Source organism: Balaenoptera musculus, chromosome 11 (assembly GCF_009873245.2).
Source record: "Balaenoptera musculus isolate JJ_BM4_2016_0621 chromosome 11, mBalMus1.pri.v3, whole genome shotgun sequence".
NCBI lineage: Eukaryota > Metazoa > Chordata > Mammalia > Artiodactyla > Balaenopteridae > Balaenoptera > Balaenoptera musculus.
In genome coordinates, this window is record NC_045795.1 from 64,984,335 (window position 1) to 65,006,226 (window position 21,892).

Consider the following 21,892-nt stretch of genomic DNA (forward strand, 5'->3'; position numbering starts at 1 on the left):
GGACTGTGTCCTGGTCCTCTCTGAATGGCTGATACGTGTAGGTACTTTGTATATATCTGTTGCACTTGGAATTCAATGTGGAACAAAAAGGATTATGACTCTGTTCCTGTAACATCTATAACTTACAACCATAAAATGTTATGCTTTTCTCTAGTAAATGGTTAATCTATACCTTGGGGGGAAAAAAAGCCCTATATATCCAGGGCAAGAGACTAAAGGAAAAATATGATCCTTACTGCTATTAATTTACTGACACCGGCAATATTCCTGTGGGAAGCTGTTTAAGTATAGTATACAAATTATATTCAGGTACTTTCAAACAGAATAGACCCAGCAATAAACCTTTTATTATGATGCCCATCATATATTGTAAATATATTTCTCCATAAATAAAGAATACTACATATACCTTATCCTGTCTAAAATGCCTAGACCCCTACTCTCAGGAAAGCCTCCACCTCTTAGGAAACCCCAAGCACAAGAGAGTACAGAGAACGGCAAGTACAGGTCAGGGGAGTGAGTGCAAGGTGAAGCTGTTGCTGATGGCCTCTTGTCTTTGGAAATTTAACACTTGTTTGTCCCTTTGTCACCTCTCTTCTAACCATCTCCCTTGCCCAGTTCTCCCTTCTCTCCGTTGCAGAGGCTCTCAGTTATCTTTCTCAGGACAGAAAATTAGAAGGTCTTCTATGAGACTTCAAGATTAAGCTATCAATGATATCCATGGCACATAGAGTAGGAGGGGCATCAAGGACAAGCACTTCATACTCAGAGCAGGCCACTCCAGCATAGGTGACCCACAAACAGTCACTAACCACATTGGCACAGAATGTGTCAAAGCTTCCCTCTGATAACAGCATCACAATTGAAATTTCCCTCTTAAGGAAGCATCTCTCATAATATAGACCCACTAATATTACAAAGTTCACAATATGTGATTCTAATATCCAATTACATACACCCTTCTGCTCATAAGGGACAAAGGAGAGAGTGTGAACAACCATTAACCAGTTCTCTACCATGTTGGCACATATTTCAGTTTTTCACCTCCATTATAGAAAAAAAGCAGAGGGCAACTGAAATTTACACTTCCCCAAATTAATTTTCTTCAATAATTAGTTGCATTCATGTAAAATACTTAGAGATTGCTTGAATTTTGTCTGTGCTAGAATCGTAGCTACTGTATCAAAGCAATTTTTTAAAAAGTATAGAGAATCATGCAAATCATGCAAAAAAAAAAAAAAAACTTTTTCTGCTTCAAATCTGGGAGAATATAAATATGACCAAGCACAAATACAAAGAAACACTGAAAGTTAAGTTTACAGAACCAGAAAACCTTCACACAAATATTGCTCGGTAAAGGCAGTCCACAGAATCTTCCTAGTGACCTTATTTCCCTTCACTCTTTTAAGTTTCAGTAATCAAGGAGGCTTAAGCCTCATTTGAAGTCTGATATTAAGTACAAAGCAGAATTATACCAATTTTTCTTCCTAGACACAAGCTTTCTTCAGTTTTCAGTGTAGAATTCCACCTGGTTTTTTTTTGCGGGGGGGGGTTGTCTTTGTTTTTTTTTGGTGGGGAGGGTAAAAGTAACACATCTACTTTCTTAGAAAAACTGTTCAAATAATATAGCAAGGTATAAAATGAAAAGTAAAAACAGCTAAGTAGGGGCTTCCCTGGTGGCGCAGTGGTTAATAATCTGCCTAGGGACACAGGTTCGAGCCCTGGCCAGGGAAGATCCCACATGCCGTGCAGCAACTAAGCCCGTGCGCCACAACTACTGAGCCTGAGCTCTAGAGCCCGCAAGTCACAACTACTGAGCCCATGTGCCACAACTACTGAAGCCTGCGCGCCTAGGAGCCCGTGCTCCACAACAAGACAAGGACACGGCAATGAGAAGCCCCCACGCACCGCAACGAAGAGTAGCCCCGCTCACCGCAACTAGAGAAAGCCTGCGCACAGCAACAAAGACCCAACACAGCCAAAAATAAATAAATTAATTAATTAAAAAACAAAACAAAACAAAACAGCTAAGTATGCTGTGACCTCTGGTTCTTTTTTTTTTTTAAGGAAGGAGGGGGTTTTATAAGTGGCCAAAAATTGTGAAAGACTGCAAGACAACTCATTTTTTTTCTCATAGCACAGTTCAGACTGTTAATGTTTAAATTAAATGTTAAATGTTTAAAATTACTCTCTAAAATTTTAAACCGCTTTCTCCAAATTAAGAATGTAAGTGAACCATAAATAGAGGGAAAATCCTGCTCTATTAAAAGAAGGCTTCATATGTTCTAATAGAAAAACCACAATTTAATTGATTTTTAAAAATCTACCTAAATATTTCAAAATAACTGTTTAGCTTCCTGAATTACTAACTCCCCAGTTTTAAGTACACTTTTATTTATTTTATTTTATTTTAACATCTTTATTGGAGTATAACTGCTTACAATGGTGTGTTAGTTTCTGCTTTATAACAAAGTGATCAGTTATACATTATACATATGTCCCCACATCTCTTCCCTCTTGCATCTCCCTCCCTCCCACCCTCCTTACCCACCCCTCTAGTGGTCACAAAAGCACCGAGCTGATCTCCCTGTGCTATGCGGCTGCTTCCACTAGCTATCTATTTTACATTTGGTAGTGTATATACGACCATGCCACTCTCTCATTTTGTCCCAGCTTACCCTTCCCCCTCCCTGTATCCTCAAGTCCATTCTCTAGTAGGTCTGTCTGCATCTTTATTCCCGTCTTGCCCCTAGGTTCTTCTGACCATTTTTTTTTCTTTTTTTTTAGATTCCATATATATGTGTTAGCATAAGGTATTTGTTTTTCTCTTTCTGATCTACCAATTTTAAATATTGGTCTGTCCTCTAGGAAAGGTGTTAGGGCATTTAAATCACCTTCCTCTCACTAACCCCTGCCAATCATATTTTAATTTTTGTCATGATCAGTTTCATAGCTTTAAACCTCTAGTTGTAGGCACACTAATTTTATAGTATCTCTGGACTTCCCATCATGTAAGATAAGGAAATTAAAGTTCCATGCCCTCTATTTTTGACAAGCATTTAGCTAAGTGAGTATAGCTTCTGTTTAATCAATCTTTTAGTTTTAACAACACAGCATTTCATACCAAATCAAACTCAGAACATTTTTTTTTTTTTTTAAATCAAGGTTCCAGGACTTCCCTGGTAAGTCCAGTGGGTAAGACTCCGCGCTCCCAATGCAGGGGGCCGGGGATCGACCCCTGGTCGGGGAACTAGATCTCACATGCATGCCGCAACTAAACAACTAAGAGTCCGCGTGCTGCAACTAAGACCTGACGCAGCCAAAAAAATAATAATAATCTTTAAAAAATCAAGGTTCCAAAGATGATAAAAACCATTCTGCTCCAAATAAATCCTACCTGTCAGTACTTCTAGAATACTACATTCAAAACAGTCACTACAAGAATAGTCCAAATGTAAATTTATTTCCTGAGCAGAATGGCAAATAAGATGGATATTCAGTTCTCAGAAAGAATGGAATAAAAGCTTGGAAAAGTATCTGCTATAAAGCCCCAAAGTTCATTCTTTAAGTTTTCATCAAAAAAAGAAAAGACCACACACCTTTAAGCAGGGAAGATTCTATAAAACTTAGAAAACGTTGATAAAGGTTCATACACAGGTTCACTATATTCTCCTCTGTTCTTATGAAAATATTTGAAATATCCTATGACAAAACCACCTTTTGGTTTATAGCTAGCCATGTATTTTAAGTAGTTGAGACTCCAAAGTTATAAAACCTTCTGCAGTGCTCCAACCTTACAGTCTACTGTTGGCTCTAAGCAGAAGCTACTACTTCCTAATTCCCATTGCTTTTTCCTTTCACTAAGCCCCCAAGAGGTTCTTCACTGACTGTACAAGTCCACAGAATCATCTGAGAACCACTAAATCAGAGAAAGCTAAATATTAACAAATAATGAATTCAATGGAGAACTTAAAAAAATATGTAACGGAAAAGGCCAATTTGAAAGAATATTCCAATCTGCTCATTTATACACAAGGTTTCATTTCTTGTCCTTTTAACGTGCTCACTTGGCAGTATCTACCAGACTGACACATTCCAATAATGAAAGTACACTAAGTCAGCATTTGACCAGACACAAAAGTGCTGCTTGGGGCGGGGGATGGGGGGGTTGGGGTGGCTTCAGAAATACATTTAAATATTTGAGACCAGTCAGTGAGTAAAAAACAACACTGAGAAAAATTAAACATATTCTCAATAGTGGTGATAGGTTCTTCCTTTGCTTTTATGCTCAGAAAAAGTCTGCCTTTACCATAAACTCATTCACTTACAATTTTTAAATTTACAGTATAATTATTTATACAATGCTTTGATCCATTTAGAGTTTATTTTGCATAGTGTGAAGTAAAAGCCTAATTTTATTTCCAAAGACCCAACAACCCTGTATCATTTACTGAATTACTGAAATTTATTTGCCCGCTGATTTAAAATGCCACTGTGATTATATATCAAATTCATATAAAGAAGGTCTGCTTCCAAGCTTTTTGTGTGATTCCACAGATCCTTCTGTAACATAGTAACTTAAAAAAAAAAAAGCATGTTAATACCTAGAAGATCCACCTTCCCCCAACAAAACGTTTGGTTTTAAAATAAAAAAATTTAGTGACACAGAAGACACATTACGTGGGAAAAAGGAGGCCAATACAATTGTATTTATATATCCCAGTATGGTTTAATTATGTACCCAAGAAGAAAAACTGGCATAACAGCAGTTATGCCTGGGTAGTGTGGAATAACAGAGGACTTAAATTTCTTCCTGTTTAATACACTCCTGTATTTTCCGCAATTTGTATTAAACCAAAAAGACAGTTAAAAAGTAATCCTTTCTGCATAGTGGTTATACCACAATAACAATCAGTAACAGACAAACAAACAATTCTGGTTGTTCATAGTTTGATTTTTCCCTCAAAATCTGAAACTCTGAAAGACAAAACCATCAAGCAACAGAAGCTTGCATAATAATGAAGACTGTTAAATTCAAGACGTTGCTCACCAGATACATAAGGCTGAGCCTTGGTAACAGAGAAAGAAAAATGGATAAACTTAATGAAACTACACTCTATAACCCCAAAAGAAAGAAGATCCTTAATTAGCCCCAAGTCAAAGACTCAGTGAGGAGCATTAAGTAAACTGATGAACTAAAACACTTCTGAAAAACATGAAGCTGGAGGGATAGTTGAGTACTCCCAATTTCTGGGAATCAGAAATGGAGGGGAAAACACTCTGGGGCTCTTTGGGGTGGAGTCTGTAGCCAAGCATTTGCTTCTGAATACTTTAAGCATAGCTGCTTTGCAAAACAATAGACAAACCAACCCCCCCACCAACAGACCCAGGAAATTTTCACTACAACCGCACACATTTTTACTGGTTATTTCCCCTGTACTTCCTTCTACTGGGGCTTAGCACAGTGCCTGACAAAGAGCAGGCCCTCAGTATACCACAGTTATCATTATTCTAATTATTTTATCTCTAGTACACAAGAGGAAAAGGTTACTCCAAAGCAACAATCTATTACATTTCTGTTTGCTAATTTTTTTCTATTTCAGTACTAAGGGAAGGCCTAAGTACTCAGGGGAGTCATCCCTTCTTGGGTCCCCTCGAATCTGGTACCTCTTCCAGGCCCCCATGCAGCTCTGCAGGGTGGGTCTTGAATATGTGATGAACTAAGAGAAGACACTCGGAGCTGCCTCAGAGCCCTGCCTCTTCCTGTTTACCCAATGGTCATGCTCTTGGGCCCCTCTTAAGGCTCGCATCTACTAGCAATGGTTCCTCATAGCTTAGTTCTGGTTTGAAGAACACATTCACATGAAAAAAACATCAATTTCCATTTTAAGGAGTCACAGTCACATTTGTCCTAATTAACATAAGGAGTCATTTCAAAGAAGCAGATGGGGAGACACAGTTCTATTCTTAAAGATACTAACCCACCACACGGTTTGTGATAGAAATTATCCCATTAGGATAATTTCATCTGCCCCATGTCTTCACCAGATAGAGAAGTCCCTGATATAGGGGCATTTTCACCATGGTTCTAGTTCTGGACAACACACTTTCAACCAGAAACTTAAACTCATATTCCTACCAACGACTGATGAGCTGTAACCTGGCACAACTGTTTGCGTTAAGTAGTGAAGTTTGAAAACGTCCATTCCACATGATCCAGCAAATTCTATCCCTAGATGTACATGACACACACCTATACAAATGTACTTAACCAAGAATGTTCATAGTAGCATTGTTAATAGCCCCAAACTGGAAGGAATCTAGATGTCTATCAATAATAGAGTGAATAAATTATGGTTTGTTCAAACAGCAGACTACTATACAGAAATTGGAATGAATGAACTACAGCTGCACACAACGTGGATGAACGTCACAGGCACAATGCTAGAATAAGATACAAAACAGCATGACTCCATTTATATAAAATTCAAAATTAAATAAAACTAGGTTGTTGAGGGATACGAAGGTAGTAAAAAGAAAAACAAAGAACATGATTATCACAGAATTCAGAATAGTCATTGTCTCTAGGGAATGAGAAGCTGCAACCAGGAAGGGACTCATGAAGGGTTCAGAAGTGCTGGCACTGTTCTATTTCTTGAAGAGGTGCTAGTTACACAGTGGTTCACTTTATAATTTTTCATTAAATTGTATACAGATCTACTGAATTAATATGTATAGACAGATACTTCAAACGCACATGCAAAAAAGAGCTTTCTGACACAGTCCACCAGCTCTACCTACAGTTTTGCCCTAGCCTAAAGTGTGACAATAAAGGACCATTCTTTTCCCCTTTTCAGCAAAGCAAGGGGTTAATCTATCATTTCTTCATGCAGCTACAATTAGAAATCACAATCCAATGTGACAATTAGGAAAAAACTAGTGGAGCATTTAAGTGAAGCCTGGAAAGGACTTAAAACCTCTGGAACAAAATTCAGGGCAACTACCTACAAAGAAATTGAAAAGAACAGGTGTTCATATAACACTTCATTCTGAGGCTGAGAAATAAAAGACCATTACAGATAAAGGGTGGCCATTTAAAAAGTACGCTAGCAGGCTCCCCTGGTGGCGCAGTGGTTAAGAATCCGCCTGCCAACGCAGGGGACACGGGTTCGAGCCCTGGTCCGGGAAGATTCCCACATGCCGCGGAGCAACTAAGCCTGTGCGCCACAACTACTGAGCCTGCGCTCTAGAGCCCGCGAACCACAACTACTGAAGCCCGCACGCCTAGAGCCCGTGCTCCGCAACAAGAGAACACACTGCAATGAGAAGCCCGCGCACCACAACGAAGAGTAGCCCCAACTAGAGAAAGCCCGCGCAACAAAGACCCAACTCAGCCAAAAATAAATAAATTAATAAATTAATAAAAAAATATAAATAAATAAATTAAATAAAAATTAAAAGTACACAAGCAAGAAGCATGACATATCAAAGACAAACTTGTACTTGATTAAATTAAAAGAAGGCATGCAAGCTTGAAGGAAGAAATCCCTGATTCTGAAGCTGTCATGATGGAGCACAGCCACACCCAGAGCCCTTAACTTTGGTTACCTTTTGGAGCAATTCAAATTTACATGAAACTTCAACCACAATTTGATCTTTCCTTTAAAATGGCAACATAAGTGGAAAGGGGTTGTGGAAAGGCAGACGTTCATGGAGAGGTACACAAATTATTCATCACAGAAGACTGGAAGCAGGACATCTTTTAATAAGGAAATCTTAGTTAATGAGCTTATGAAAAAATATTACCTACAAACACCAATTTAAAAGGCAGACCTCAAACGTAATGGTTAAAAATTCCAGAAAAAGCAGGCCTAAATGGTGTATTAATATTTTAAGTGTATCCTAGATAAACTTGACTGCTTGTCTTTGAACCATTTGGATCCTTAGAAAAGCTGATGCCTTGTCATGCTAAAACCTGAAAGTTGCACTGACTTACATTTTAAGAGGAAAACACTGTTCAAGCAGCAAACTGGCTGGCTTCAAAGATGCCAGTTCTCCCACATATTCAATTTTCCAGCACCTACTAATTTCTGGCAGACAGCACCCAGAATGACTGGCAGGATTTCTAACGTTTCAATATTACCAGGAAAAAAACTGCACACATATTTCCAGCATATGAATAATTCTAACTCACCAGTCACCATGTTGCATGCATTTCTGCTGCTTGTCCTGAGTTCTTAAGACCTGTAACATTCTAAAGAAGACAGAACAAAGAAGTTCCTTCCATCCTCAGCCTCTTTTAAAATTTTAACCTTGTTCTTAAAATAATACAGTATATTAAGAGCTTTCTAATAATACAGTATTTAGGTAGTTTTCTACCCCCACCATTTTCAAATTTAATTGCTAATTTTAGTTCCACTTAGTTTCTTTTTCCTTAAATTTAATGAAGCAAAACTGTAAAACGTAAACTAGCACATATTTTGTCTTAGAAAAAAGAAGTACCTATTTCTCTGGACAAACCTAGAACTCCCCTGGCACCAGAACACAGTGCTGGGATTTAAAAAAATAAAAAAGCTGAAAAGGATTGAAATCCTGTATCAAAAGTGACCTTTGCCGGCAGATTTCAGATCTGCTGCGGATCTTCGGACTTACAAAAGACGGCAAAGCACTGATTATCAGATTGTTCAATTTCGTTCTGAGCAACTTTTTGGCTGAGCAATAGCGGGCCCTTTAACCTAACAGAGTACAAGTAAGCCCCTCCCAACCAAACAGAGGAAAAGGCTGCATTTCAGGATTTAAAGTGGCAATTTAGAGCTTGGGTAGTTTCACAGTGTCCATAGAAGTGGATCCCCTTCCGGAGCGCACAGAGGTGACGTCTAAGAATTGCGCTTTAATGAAGAATTACTTTCTAATGACAAGAAAACAAATACCACTGAAGGGCCTTTTAGGATTTGCCTTCCCTCTCCAGCACAAAGCATCAAAACAAGGTGAGGAAAGTCGACGGGGTTCGCTGCCCTCACAGACGAACAGAGCTCGGTTTCAGAATCAGGGTAGCACCCTCCCAAGTACCCACCCTGCACATGGGCCTCGGGACACCTCATTCTTAGAGAACCAGCAATCTCGCCCACTTCGCAGAGGAGCGGGGCCGCAAGCCAGACCGCAAAGCAGGTTGGTTTCTCCTCAGGCCTAGGCCCCGTTGGTCCGGGGACGTCACCTGAGCAGGAAGGGTCCAACCCACAACCTTCTCCAAACTGCAAGCTGCCCGCCCGCCGCCCCTCCCCGCAGCAGGGGTGTCCTGCGCGCCCGCGCAGCGGTGCCGCCACCCAACAGCAGGCCGCGCGCCTGCCCGCGACCCCCGACTTCGGGGCGCGCGCCCCAGAAAGCCGCTCTGGCCGACGGGCTGCAGCTCCAAAAGCCGAGATATCCGGGTCGGGAACGCGCACGTCAGCGGCCACGCGCACCGGGAAGGCCGCACAGCGCGCGCGCCCCCGAGCATATAAACAGCCCCAGCCGCGCGCGCCCACCAAAGCGCATTCGCGCGCCGTGCCCACCCGAATCCCCGAACCGCCCCTCCCCCACCCAGGGGGCGGGGGCGTGCGAGCCCTGGGTCGTTCTCGGCTCCGGAGCCGCCCCGAGGTCTCCTGGGCCCAGCGGCAGCGGCCCGCCCGCCCCCGCCCGCCGTTGTGTGGGGTGGGCCCGCTGTCTCAGGCCCGCAACCCCGCCACATCCCTGCCCCAACTGGAGCCCTCACCCGGCGACGTCGCCGCCGCCGCCGCCGCCGCCGTTCTACCCGCCGGCCCCGCCGCACCGCTCGGGGCCCCGGTTCTGCCGTCGCCGCTCCAAGACCGACAGAATTTTCCCCTCACAGCTCCCTGGGCGCCATCTTACATTCAACCCTCACAGCCAATGAGTGCCGAAAGCCTCTCTCGCGATGATTGGGGCGTCGAATCCCGCGAGAACTAAGGCTGCCTCCTGGCCAGCCTTAAAGGGAACGCTTCTGCAGAGGAGAGAGGCCGAGCCTAGGGCTGCAGGAGCGGCAGGAGCCCGGGGTGTAGGGCGGAGCGTACCGCCCTCAGACGCCCCTCCATGTGGGGCGGAGCCAGGGCCGAAGATCGGCCTAGCCCTGGAGCCTGGGCAGGCCTGGGCTTGAAGCTCACTCTCAGGACCCTTATGCCGCCTGCCGGGGCCTCCTTCTCTGCAGCCTCACGCGGTGCGGAGACCAGCCTCTTACTTAAGGTGGGCCCCACAGCCTCTGACCTAGGCCCGGCGCCTCCAGCCGCACCCCACCTGGGAAGCCCCGGGTCACTCTCCTCCAGGAATCCCTACCATCTGGGACCCACCCCTCACCCTCTATCTGCTGTCATCCTAATTCAGTCTTCCGCAGTCCAGTCCACCTTAAAGCGGGCCTCGGGTAGCCTGGTGTTTGTATACAGGGAAAATGTGGAGGGTGTTAAAGCTGCAGGCACACGCGGACTTCACCAGTAGCCCACACTGCCCCAGAGAGGCACAGACTACCATACTGTTTCTTAAAAAGGCCTCTGGACCTTTGCACTTGTTCATCCTTCCCTGGCAAACTCCTAGTTCTTTGGGGTTCCCCTCAGGAGTCACTTCCTGAGAGTAGTCTTCAGAGGCCCAGGCTGGGTCAGAAACCTCCTCCAGCCTCACACAGGCCCCAGGGAGACATCTGCACAATACCTGGTCGCCCTCTGTCTCCCCAACTAGGTAGTGGACTTAGAAGGCCACCACACAGGTCTTCCTCATCTCACTGTGCCTGGCACATAGTAGGTACTCAATAATTATTTTTTAATGACTGGACTAGGAGCCAGGCCTCTCCATCTGCCTAGGCATGCAGGCAGACACAAACCTTCCAGGTCCCTCTGACACAGGGCTCCTAACAGTGGAGCAGCATCCCAGGACCCACCATTCCCTCAGACCAGGTGCAGAAGATAACGAATCAGGCCCAGGCCTCAGCCCTCGAGCATCAAGAAGTGCACCAGTGGTTTCAAAGCTGTCAGTACTGCTCTGTGTGTAGCGTACCTTCCCCCTCCCCCAGCATGACTCTAAGGCCCTCGGGTGCTAGGAGACCAGAGAGATAACACAGACCCCAGGGGGATTTAGCTGTTCTTTATTGACATGGAGTCTGGGTACCCCTCGCCTCCAGAAGGATGAGGTAGGTCCACAGGACTTCCAGTTCACACTTTTCCTGGGTCCTCCTTCAGTGTGACGGTCCGGTTGAAGACAAGCTGGAGGGCAGAGGGGGAGAAATGACCACCAAGCCAGAACCAGGCCAGAAGGCCTAAGTGGGTCTCACCAGACACCCCACTCCAACCCTCACTTCATCCCAGAGGAGCTGAGGGCCAAGAAACTCTAGTTCTCAATAACTTTTTGACTTTGGCTAAAGGACTGGATGGCTCTGGGTCTCCATTTTATAAGAATTATAACAATCCCTATGCCTGGCCCCAACCTTGAGGAATAAGAAAGGAAGGGTTCATACAAAATTTTGTGCATGGACTTAACCTCTGAGCCTGTTTCCTCATCGGTAGAACATGAACCCCACCTCAGGTGGTGAAGATTAAGTAAGGAAATGTCAGCAAAGTGCTTAGCACAGAGAATGGCAGCCACCACCATCATTGTTGCGGAAAGGTAAATTCAAGCACCTGTCCCTGGCGGCTGTCTGGATCCACAGAAAAGTAACCAAGCCGCTCAAACTGGAACTTGTCGAAGGGCTTTGCCAGGGCCACAGAACAGTCCACTAATGCTGCCTCGACCACTTGTAGTGATGCCTGTGGGCAGAGAACTCAGGTGGCCATCCAGCCAGAAAGGCCCACCACCCTCACCCCATACCCCATGAGCCTACCGGGTTCAAGTCACTTAAGAATCCACCAGGCACCTCAGCAGGATCCTCAGGGTTCTTGTGCTGAAATCTGCAGCCAGAGTGAAGGTCAGACTCCAGCTGGGCAGCCACAGCAAGCAATGCCCATCTTGTACCTGCCCCAACACCAGCTCTGTTCACTCACAGTCGCTCGTAGAGGCGAATCTCACACGTCAGAGGCTGTGATACCCAGTGAATAAATGCCTTGGGCTTTTCTCCAGCATCTGCCCGTCTGCAGGTCACCTCAAGCCTTTCCACACAGCCACTGGGGCCCTGGAAGTCAAGGGGCCTGCAATCAGACTTGGACACCACTACCAGGACTGCAAGCTGCACCCAGATCCTCACCCCAGCAGGCACTGTGGTAGGAAGGCTGCAGCTGGCTCTCACCTTGACAACATGCTGCAGCTCGATGATGTAGCCTGTATGCCTCAGGCCCACAGGCTGGCCCCATGCCAGGCGCTTATAGCCTGGCTCTGGCTCCTAGAGGTAGGAAGTGGGGTGGACACAAGAGGCTGCAAGGGTCGGGCAGGTACAAGAGGCTTCTCCCACCCCTATGTCTGGCAAGGATTGGTTTGACTGAAGCAGGGAGTAGATGGACTGATAGAAGAAGAGATGAAGGGCTCTCAGGACTGGGCCCAGGAACAAATAGGACCCTTCACCACCCCCAATCACCTCTCTGAAGTCAGTCCTTTCAATGAAGACAATGGGTCCAAAGGGAATCTGATGGAAGCCCTTGGTCTCATCAGCTGGGAAGCTGGGTACCTGAATGTCCAAGGACTGCAGTAGGAGATAAGTGTCTGAGTCACACTAGGCACTGGGATTCCCACACCCAAACCCAGGTGCACCCCCCAACACACACACACACACACACACACACACACACACACACACACACACACACACACACTGAAGGAGACTTACCTTGGCAGCAGGAAAATTGGTGATGACCACCTGTAATGGCTCTAGCACAGCCATGGCCCGAGGGGCTGTGTCATTCAGCACATCACGCACACAGGCTTCTAGCAGATGTGGTTCCATTGTGGTCTGTGCCACTGTCACTCCCACCTAGCAGGAAAGGACAGCATCAGTCACAGCCACAACCACATACTACTGTGCTCAGCCCCTACCTGCCCACTCAGCCCACTCGTCTATACCCGAGCACAGAAGTTGTTGATGGCCTCAGGCGGGAAGCCCCGCCGACGTAAGGCTGTGAGCGTGAAGAGCCGTGGGTCATCCCAATCCCTGTGGGCGAGGTGGTGGTGAGAAGACCTTTGGCAGCACATGCTACTAGTACCACCAACCTTCATTAGCCAAAAAGCCACACCTACCGCACAGCGCCAGCTGCCACAAGCTGGAGAATCTTCCTCTTAGAGACAACAGCATAGTGCAGATTGAGGCGGCCGTACTCCCACTGCACAGGACAATAGACGTCCAGTGCATTGCACAGCCAGAAGTAGGAAGAGCGTCTGGGGTGGGAGGGCAGAGTCAGGACTGGCCACCTCCAACCAGGGAGAGACCGGCAGGAAGGGCTGCTGGAATCCCACTGGCCCTCCCCTCCCCACGGGCCCAGCTCCCTCACCGGGCCTGGAATTCCTTGGTGCAGAGTGAGTGGGTGATATGCTCGATGGAGTCACAGAGGCAGTGTGTGTAGTCATAGGTGGGGTAGATGCACCTGCAGGGCATAGGCAGTGGGCCCCACCATCCGGCCCCACTCTGCCCTACCCATGGCCCACCCGCCACTCTACAACTCCACAACCCCACCCCAAGCTCACACCCACCAGGTGTCCCCTGTGCGGTGGTGCGGTGTATACTTGACTCGATAGGCCACAGGGTCCATCTTGCCATCCTCCATCACCAGCTTCATCCGCAGTGTGGCCTCACCCTCTGCAAACTTGCCCTTGCGCATTGCCTGAGAGGGAGCAAGGGCTCAGGCTGCCACTCAGCACAAGGGCATCTCATTCTCAGTACCTTGGCCCACCTAGACCCAATTGCACCCCCAGAGCCCCACCTCGAAGAGCAGCAGCGACTCCTCTGCGGGACGGTCTCTCCAGGGTGAGGGCAGTGGGTTGTGGCCTTTGAGCTCCTCTCCTCGCTGGTGGCACACATAGGCCTGACCCCTATGAGGAAGGGGTGTGAATGCCCAGCATGGCTGTGCCCTGGTCAGCCTGGCTGGCTCCACATCATGGCCTTGGCCTCACCTGCGGATAAGCTCCTCAGCCCACACATACAGCTGGTCAAAATAGTTGGAGGCATATGTCACCTTGTAAGGTGTGTAACCTGGGGCAGAATGAGACAGTATTAGCAACCAATCAGGGACACCCAATGGCAGGCCATGGCCCAGGGAGAGGCCCACTGATAAGCAGTTCTGCCCAGGCCTTCCCCAACCCATACCCAGCCAGGCCACCATGTCGCAGATGGCAGTGAAGAACTTTGCTTCCTCCTTCTCAGGGTTGGTGTCATCAAAGCGCAGGAAACAGATCCCATTGTTGGCCTAGGAGAGTTGCAGTATCTGTGAGCTCCCACATCGTCAGCTCCTACAATCCATCTCATCAAACTGGGACATTCTCAGAGCTCTCCCACGTCAGAATTGAAAATATCTTTCACTCACCTTCCTGTATCTAAATGCCCTAAACAAGGCATCTCATACTAACGTGGGACACAGCATAGCCTCTTCCTAAGCCCAAGAGGTTGCACTGGGAATTTCCCCAAATGTGAACTCACTGCCTCACCAAGAGTTTTTCCTCAATGAGCCCAATTGGATGGATTCCTAGGTATCTGTCACACATTTCTAGGTATCCCCTCCAAGGCCTCTGTCTGCTCTGGGACACTTTATGGGAGCAGCAGGAAAAGTAGGGATACCTCTCTGGTACCTAGTCATGGGAGCAGCAAGCAGTTACCCTGCTTGCCAAGTCCCCAGACACACTCACCTTGGCATAGCCAAAGTTGAAGTTGATGGCTTTGGCATGTCCAATGTGCAGGATTCCATTGGGTTCTGGCGGGAACCGGGTACGTACCTGAGATAAGAGGAATGGGAGCAGAGGAATCAGGTCAGAGCTCAGACTACACTAAAGGATGACCCTTCCCAGGGAGGCCATGGTGATAGGTAAGGTGGGGTAGTATGAAGGCAGCCCCAGGCAAGTGATGATGGCACTAGCTAGCCTGGCAATACTCCCACACACCTGTCCTCCAGTGATTTCCAGGTGCTGCTTCAGTAGATCCATGGTATGTGGAGTGGTCACATAGCCCGGGGTCTTATAGTTCTCACCTGCCAGGGCCAGAACAAGCCTGATGATACCAGGCTGCAGCCCAGGGCTCCCTATCCCAGGGACCTGACTACAAGAATTGCTATTAAGATCCAGCCCTCCACAAGAAAAGGAAACCCTCTTACACTGTTGGTGGGAATGTAAATTGGTGAAGCCATACGAAAAACAGTATGGAGTTTCATCCAAAAACTAAAAATAGAGTTGCCATATGATCTAGCAATCCCACTAATGGGCATATACCCAGACAAAACTATAATTCAAGAAGATACATGCACCACTACGTTCACAGCAGCACTATTTACAATAGCCAAGACATGGAAACAACCTAAATGTCCACCGTTAGATGAATGGATAAAGAAGATGTGGAACATATATATAATGGAATATTACTTAGCCATTAAAAAGAATGAAATAATGCCATGTGCAGCATCATGGATGGACCCAGAGATTATCACACTAAGCAAAGTAAGTCAGAAAGACAAATACAGTATAATATTACTTATAGGTGGAATCTAAAATATGACATAAATGAACATATCTACAAAACAGACAGACTCACTGACATAGAGAACAGACTTGTGGTTGCCAAGGTGGGGAGCAGGGATAAGGGAGGAAAGTACTGGGAGTTTGGGATTAGCAAATGTAATCTATTATATATAGGATGAATAAACAAGTTCCTACTGTATAGCACAGGGAACTATATTCAGTATCCTGTGATAAACCATAATGGAAAAAAATACATACATATGTATAACTGAGTCACTTTGCTGTACAGCAGAAATTAAACACAACATAACAAATCAATTATACTTCAATAAAATTAAAAAAAAAAAAAAAAATCCAGCCCTCCACAGAGTTTCAACCTGCCTGCTCACCAGGCTTGTGGAACTTAAGCGCCTCGCCTCGGAGCTGCTCCATCAGAGACAGGGTCTGAACAACAGCCTCACCTGCAGAGAATAGACCAAGGAAACTTATTCTCTGGATACAGCTACCACATCCAGCTCAGGGAGGTGCCTGTCGATACTACCCATATTCTGCAACCGGAATAGAACCAAGCAGTCCCCTCTTCCCCCAACCCCAGAGACAAGAGATACAGAGCCAGACTTCTCAGGCTTCCTCTGACTAGTTTCTGGGTGAAGGAAACACCAGAAATTCCAGTCTTGCAGCAGAAGACAGAGTGCTGACTAAGCCAATGGCCTGAGGAGTCTGGGCTATAAGGACCCATCAGGTGGAAAACCCAGAAATCAGGGAGTTGAATGTGACAGGAGCCTCAAGCCTCTCACCATTCTCCACCACATCCTTTGCTGTCCTTCGGTCTGTTTCTTCTGGCCGAGTCTTTGCCACCTGAGAGAAGTTCAAAAGTTGGGTCAAGGTCTCGGGATCACTGGGGTCAGATACTCCCTTCCCCAGCCTGAAGTTTCACCCTACCCCACCTCATCCCCAGGACCCAAGACCATGCTCAGTCCCACCTTGGGCTTCTTCTCCAGATCAGTCTCCGTCTTGGGACCCAGGAGGTGGAGGACCTGAGCAGAGACCAGAGTCAGAGCTGGGACAGGAGCCCATGACTGACCCCATCCACCCATCCAGCTAAGGGCTTCTTGGTTCTGTCTACTGGCACCACCTTGAAAAACCTACCTAGCCCATCCCACCTCTGCTCCTCACATGATTCTGCGGCCTCAAATGCTTTTTCCCTCCTGAGGGTCCTGGGCTCAGGTAACAAAAACAGCCATTTACAGAAAGGAACTGTGGGCCCAGCATCAAGATATGCCATCGACCTCAACCATCACCCTCTTGTGATTCTCTGCCAGCATGCTGAGATGAAGGCCACATCACCCTTATTTACAAGATGAGGAAACTTAGGTTCAGAGTAAAGCAACTCACCCCAAATTAGGCAGAACCCAGAGGCCCAAGTCTTTCACTGTCCAACTGGGTGCTGCCCCCTCTACCCCAAGCTCTACTATCCACCATCCGAATAGGAATAGGCTCTCTTCCCCTCCCACCACCATTTATCCCTCAGTGGACTCTAGACACTGTCTCTGGCAGGGTCTTTGCCTGCTTCAGCTCCAGGAGGCACCCACCTGCATGTCTACTTCGTGCTTGATCATTTTGCCATCTGCCCACTTGAGCGCAGCCCGAGCCTCTCCTAGAAATATGGGCAGAGGGAGCTGCAGAAAAGCAAAGCAGGACATTGCCCACCCTCTTTCCCAAAAAAAGAACCTGGCTGACCTCAAAAACCACAGCCAGACCACTTTTAAGGTGTTCCTATTCCTCTTCCCACCTCCCTCTCACCCATGCAGAAGAGAAGCCATGACTAGAGAGAATAACATAGTCCCCTGCCCCAGGCCCTGCTCACCCATCAGCAGCCCCATATTGAAATGGTAACGCTCTACTAGGAGCTGGGGTCGGTGGCGATTTATGGCAGCCTCCACCTACAGAAAGCCAAACCATGTGGTTCAGGAAAGTGTTCTTCAGAAATGCTCTAGGAACACACACCCTCACCCTGGGTCTTCCTGGTTGGAAAAGCTGAGCCACTCCTTTTCAGGGTCAGTACTAAGGAGGCAACCGATGCCTGGGGAAAGACTCACAGCCTCCTCAATCTGCTCTGGGGTCACCACAATGCCCACACCACATTCCTGCTCAAAGTCCATGGTGTTGATGGGGTCCAGGGGATGACTCCGCACATACTCAAGGGCAGCTGAAAAAGGAGAGCCAATGAATTTGTCGCATCTCAGCTCCAAGCAGTAGGAAGACAAAGCCCTAATCCGATCCATGAAACCCCAATTAGTTTGGCCTCCTGGGAAATTAAGTCTTGCACCTCTAGAAAAGCCCTGAGGTCACAGGAAAGAAGCATGTGTTCTAAGGGAAACTCTCCCTCAGACCTACAGTTCTCTAGTCAGTCTCACCAGCGGTGGCCCTCTCCATCCCTCAGTGCCAGGGCCTGGGTTTAGAGGGGAATGCAGAACTAGTAATGCAGAGAGACGCTGAGGGACTTCGCAGAATGGGTAGATAGGGATCTTGGCTGAGAGGAGGAGTTGGAGGTGGAAGCGGCAGGACAGGCAGGTGTCTCACCGCTCAGCTGGGTCTCCGTATGGATCTTCCTATTGGCTATGTAGCTCACGAGGAAAGAGAGACGCCGCGGATCCCGGAGTCGGGAGGCCAAGCCATAGAGCAGGGTCCCGGTAGCCTTGTCGATGGTGCAGCCCAGAGTCTGTTGCGCCTGAGGTCAGAGGGATCAGGAGATAAACCCCATGCCCAGTAAGAAAGGCCTGAACAAGACAAGCTAGGTTGGCTGGGGTCAGGACCGAGTCTGGCGCTGCGTTGGGGAACAGTCGGCAGCCCGGGCCAGGGACTTGGGTTCGCACCTGGGTCGCCGCCTCGCGCAGCTGCGCGCTCAGAGCCGTGTTCTTGAGCGTCTCGCGGGCCTTGTGTTCGCTCAGGCCGAGGCCGGTGAAGAGCGACAGGGAGTCCAGAGCTGCCATTGCTGGGACGCCGGAAACCGAAAGAAAACTTTGGGGCCAATCTGCACATTGGCATTAGCCCACTGGCCAATAGGAGAGCGACGCCGTCAGGGAGAGCCAATGGTGTCCTTCCTTGGCGGGAGGGGGCGGGGATCTCCAAGGTTGTCAGCGTCATTGAAAGGGCAGAGGGCGGCCTTTCCTGCCTTTCACGGCGCTTCACTTCCGCCTTCGTGCTCCAGGTCACTGGAAGGGGTACTGGCCACGGGACTTCAGGGGATGATTTGCCGCGGACCTGGAGGGAAGGTGTTCAGCACCAAGGCAGGAGGCAAACATGGGCATAGCCCTTTGCTCTTCGACTTTTCTCCTTCAGCCCTGGAAACCTCGGGACCATCCCAATTCTGTTCTTGGGAACAAATGTGAGTCCCTATCGCGTTTCTGACGTCAAAGCTTTGGAGTTGTCACGGAAACATTTGAACAAAATGAAGCCCGGGAAATTCTGTCAAGACTCGAGCACAGAGAATGTCTGAAATGGCCCATCGATGGGCCCCAAAAGTCTGGCACTTTTTGAGCACCCACCTGGACACACACCTGGCCAGGAAGGGCCTCGCATAAATTCTGTGATGATTTGGTTTAAACTCTCCTGTCTGGGAATTCCCTGGTGGTCCAGTGGTTAGGACTGTGCGCTCTCACTGCTGAGGGCCTGGGTTCAATCCCTGGTCAGGGAACTAAGATCCCACAAGCCACGTGGTGTGGCCAAAAAAAAAAACAAAACATCTCCTGTCATTCTTACCCCCCTTATCAACGCATGCATATGTCAGGAAAACCACAAGCAGATTAGACCTTGAAATCCACACGCAGGTGTTTGACAGGATATTTTATTGAAGTTGGGATAGGGTGGGACAGAGGAGGTAGAATAATTATGATGATGTTCTTGGGGGTCTCCCCAGTCTCATTGGACTTCCAGGACCTGCTGAGAATCATTAGGCTGAAACTGAACATACAACCTGTTTTCTTTATGGAACTGGAGCTGCTGGTGGTGACATGATGAGGAGATGCCCAAATTTGGGATGGGAACTCAGGCTCTTAGAGGCCTTGTCATCACTGATACTACCGGACCTTCAAGCACTGGTCAGGATCCTGACTGCAGTCTGTATCCATAGTGTGTCCTTGTTTGTTACTATACCCTACTAATGAGCAAGTCCATTTCTGGGCCCCACACGATGACCACACGCCAGGTTCTGCCCAGTGCCACACTCCGTATCAGTATCCAGAGCCAGTCCTGTGTCTTGGCTCCCCATGGCGCCTTGGCCCCAGCCTGATGCCCAGCCCAGCCAAGGCCAGGAGCAGGCATTAAGCAGGAGTTGCAGTGCAGTGGTGCCACAGACAGGCACTAAGAAGCAGAACCATAGCCACGCCAGCCCTGTGCTGAGTCCACAGCTGCAGGTGTCTAGCTCACCATAAAGATGCCTAAGATGAGCAGAGTACCTGATGCCACCCAAGGATTCATTACAGCACCATGACCACCAACACTAAGTCCTGCAGGTCTAGCGATGGCCCCCTCAGTGGGGTCAGGGCCTGTACCCTCTTCCCTGGTTCCCTCGTAGTGCTGACCCTGTGGCTCCATGTCACAGGATGAGGCAGTTGCCCCTACCAAGAATGCCACAAGTAGCAGTGGCAAGCCAGCCAGCCCTCTGGAGCCCTTTGACTTGCACAGAGCAGAGCCATGAAGTTGGATGGGTGCATCCCTGGGGGACTGGCTTGCTTGCATAAGCCTCTGGCACTACTTCAAGGAAAATCAAGAAAACAATGAACAAGGAGAAAAGCCAGGGAGCAGCCAGGAAGGCCCAGCTGTGGCATGGGAAGAGGCAGGGTCCAATAGCCAGACCTACGGACAAGTCCCTGTGGCACAGGCTGACGCACAGAAGCAGCAGTGGCCACAGTGCTGAGGGCCATGGCAGCCTTGTGCAAATGCCCCAGAAGCGTAATATGGCAGGCTCAGCAGCAGCAGGGCTATGGTCAGAGGTGGACAGAGCCCCTTGAGTAGTGCATCCAGCACATGTAGATCACCAGTGGCCAGACACTTGGGGCTGCACACAGTGAAGGCCCAGCACAATCCTGTTGCAGCCCATGCCTAGCAGCCCCTCCAGCAGTGTGCCAGCACCAACACCCAGCTTGGCAATTCCACCATTACTGCAGGGCCTCACAGCCAGCAGTCCAGGCCCCTCTCCATGGCCAGCAACCCCACATGGCCCTTGTGCTGTTGTCCCAATAGAAAAAACCGACACTGGTCACAAGGCTAGCTCTCTCCAGGAGCTCCTTCTGCTCTCCACCACCCCTAACTCCCTAACTCCAGCCAAGGAGTACTAGCAGGGCCCACAGGCTGAGCTTTTTGTAATACTGACCCCTCAGGCTTGGGGGCAAGATGGACCTGCCAGAATCCTGCCCCACCCCTGCCTGCCTTACACTCTTTCTGGCTTACCTGAACACCTGCCTCAGGAGTACCTTTGCTCCCCATCTCCCCCCAGCTGGAGATGCCCAATCCTAACCCCAAGCAGTTGAAGAGAAGAGGCAGCGTTATCCATGAAGAGAGGCACGGAGGCTTCTCACAAGACTTGCCCTTGCGGTATGTGTACACAAGGCAAGCCTGCTGGGACAAGCCTGCAAACCCACTGTGGGTAAACAGCCTGGGGCAGTTGCCAGAAGCCAAAGTTTCAGGGAATCAAGGGAAGAAATGGCCTGGCAGGACCCCACACCCTCCCTCCGACAGGAAGCCAGCTAAGATTAGCTCTGGTCCTCTCTGCCTGTCCTTTTGGAGCAGGGTCTCCTTTCCCACAGCAGTTTTTTCCTGCTCTGTTCTCCCAAGGGATCCAGCTGGTTTTCAAACTACAGCAAAGAAAGACCTGAGAAGAGAAAAGGAGAAAAGAGACTTCTCTCCACCCCCAAGTACTTCCTATTCCCCAAAAAGTCCTTCCTGACCTGCTGTTTGGTTGTCAGCCCCAGGCTGCTCCAATGCCTGCACCTTTTACCCCACGCTGTCAGCTTCTGGAGCTTCACTGGGTACACTCCACCCCTTGGGTGTGAGGTACCAACAATGTTACCAACCATAGCTGCCTCCATGTGGGACCCAGAACCAGTGGGATCAAAGGGCAGGGGTCAGGCCCCAAAGAGCTGATGGCAGTGGGGGCTTCACGACCCAAAGGGCCTGAACTGGAACCTCATCATCTCTCCTCAGACCAGAGCACTTCCAGGATCTTTAACACACTGACACACACACACTGACACACACACACACACACACA

General features: G+C 48.2%; 2 protein-coding genes across 5 annotated transcripts in view; both read right to left on the reverse strand.

Moving 5' to 3' along the window:
- QRICH1 (glutamine rich 1) overlaps positions 1-9,907 on the reverse strand; it is a 49,271-nt gene extending 39,364 nt beyond the window's left edge. Inside the window, exons 1-2 of one of the 3 annotated variants that reach the window (XM_036868130.1) lie at positions 9,074-9,399; positions 8,195-8,254 (exon numbers count right to left, since the gene is read on the reverse strand). The gene's annotated coding sequence lies outside the window, so the exon portion shown is untranslated. Of the gene's footprint in view, positions 1-8,194; positions 8,255-9,073; positions 9,400-9,751 lie in introns of those variants that run through there. The other 2 variants (XM_036868129.1, XM_036868131.1) reach the window with 2 other exon arrangements.
- A 1,197-nt stretch (positions 9,908-11,104) lies between these two features.
- On the reverse strand, positions 11,105-18,636 carry QARS1 (glutaminyl-tRNA synthetase 1). Of its 2 annotated transcripts, XM_036870443.1 has the most exons (24): positions 18,498-18,636; positions 18,205-18,352; positions 17,721-17,830; positions 17,489-17,564; positions 17,214-17,278; positions 16,605-16,658; positions 16,419-16,479; positions 16,011-16,082; positions 15,052-15,137; positions 14,800-14,886; positions 14,264-14,363; positions 14,071-14,149; positions 13,881-13,989; positions 13,651-13,781; positions 13,452-13,544; positions 13,201-13,338; positions 13,027-13,114; positions 12,794-12,937; positions 12,545-12,649; positions 12,260-12,352; positions 12,018-12,145; positions 11,858-11,924; positions 11,658-11,783; positions 11,109-11,243 (listed from the first exon to the last, which is right to left on the reverse strand). In XM_036870443.1, exons 1-24 carry the CDS (start codon positions 18,612-18,614, stop codon positions 11,193-11,195), a joined length of 2,328 nt encoding a protein of 775 aa, XP_036726338.1. In that variant the 5' UTR covers positions 18,615-18,636; the 3' UTR covers positions 11,109-11,192. The 2 variants fall into 2 exon arrangements, with proteins under 2 accessions (XP_036726339.1, XP_036726338.1); XM_036870444.1 differs by lacking the exons at positions 17,489-17,564; positions 17,721-17,830 and having other exon boundaries at positions 11,105-11,243; positions 18,498-18,633.
- Positions 18,637-21,892: the final 3,256 nt, after the last annotated feature.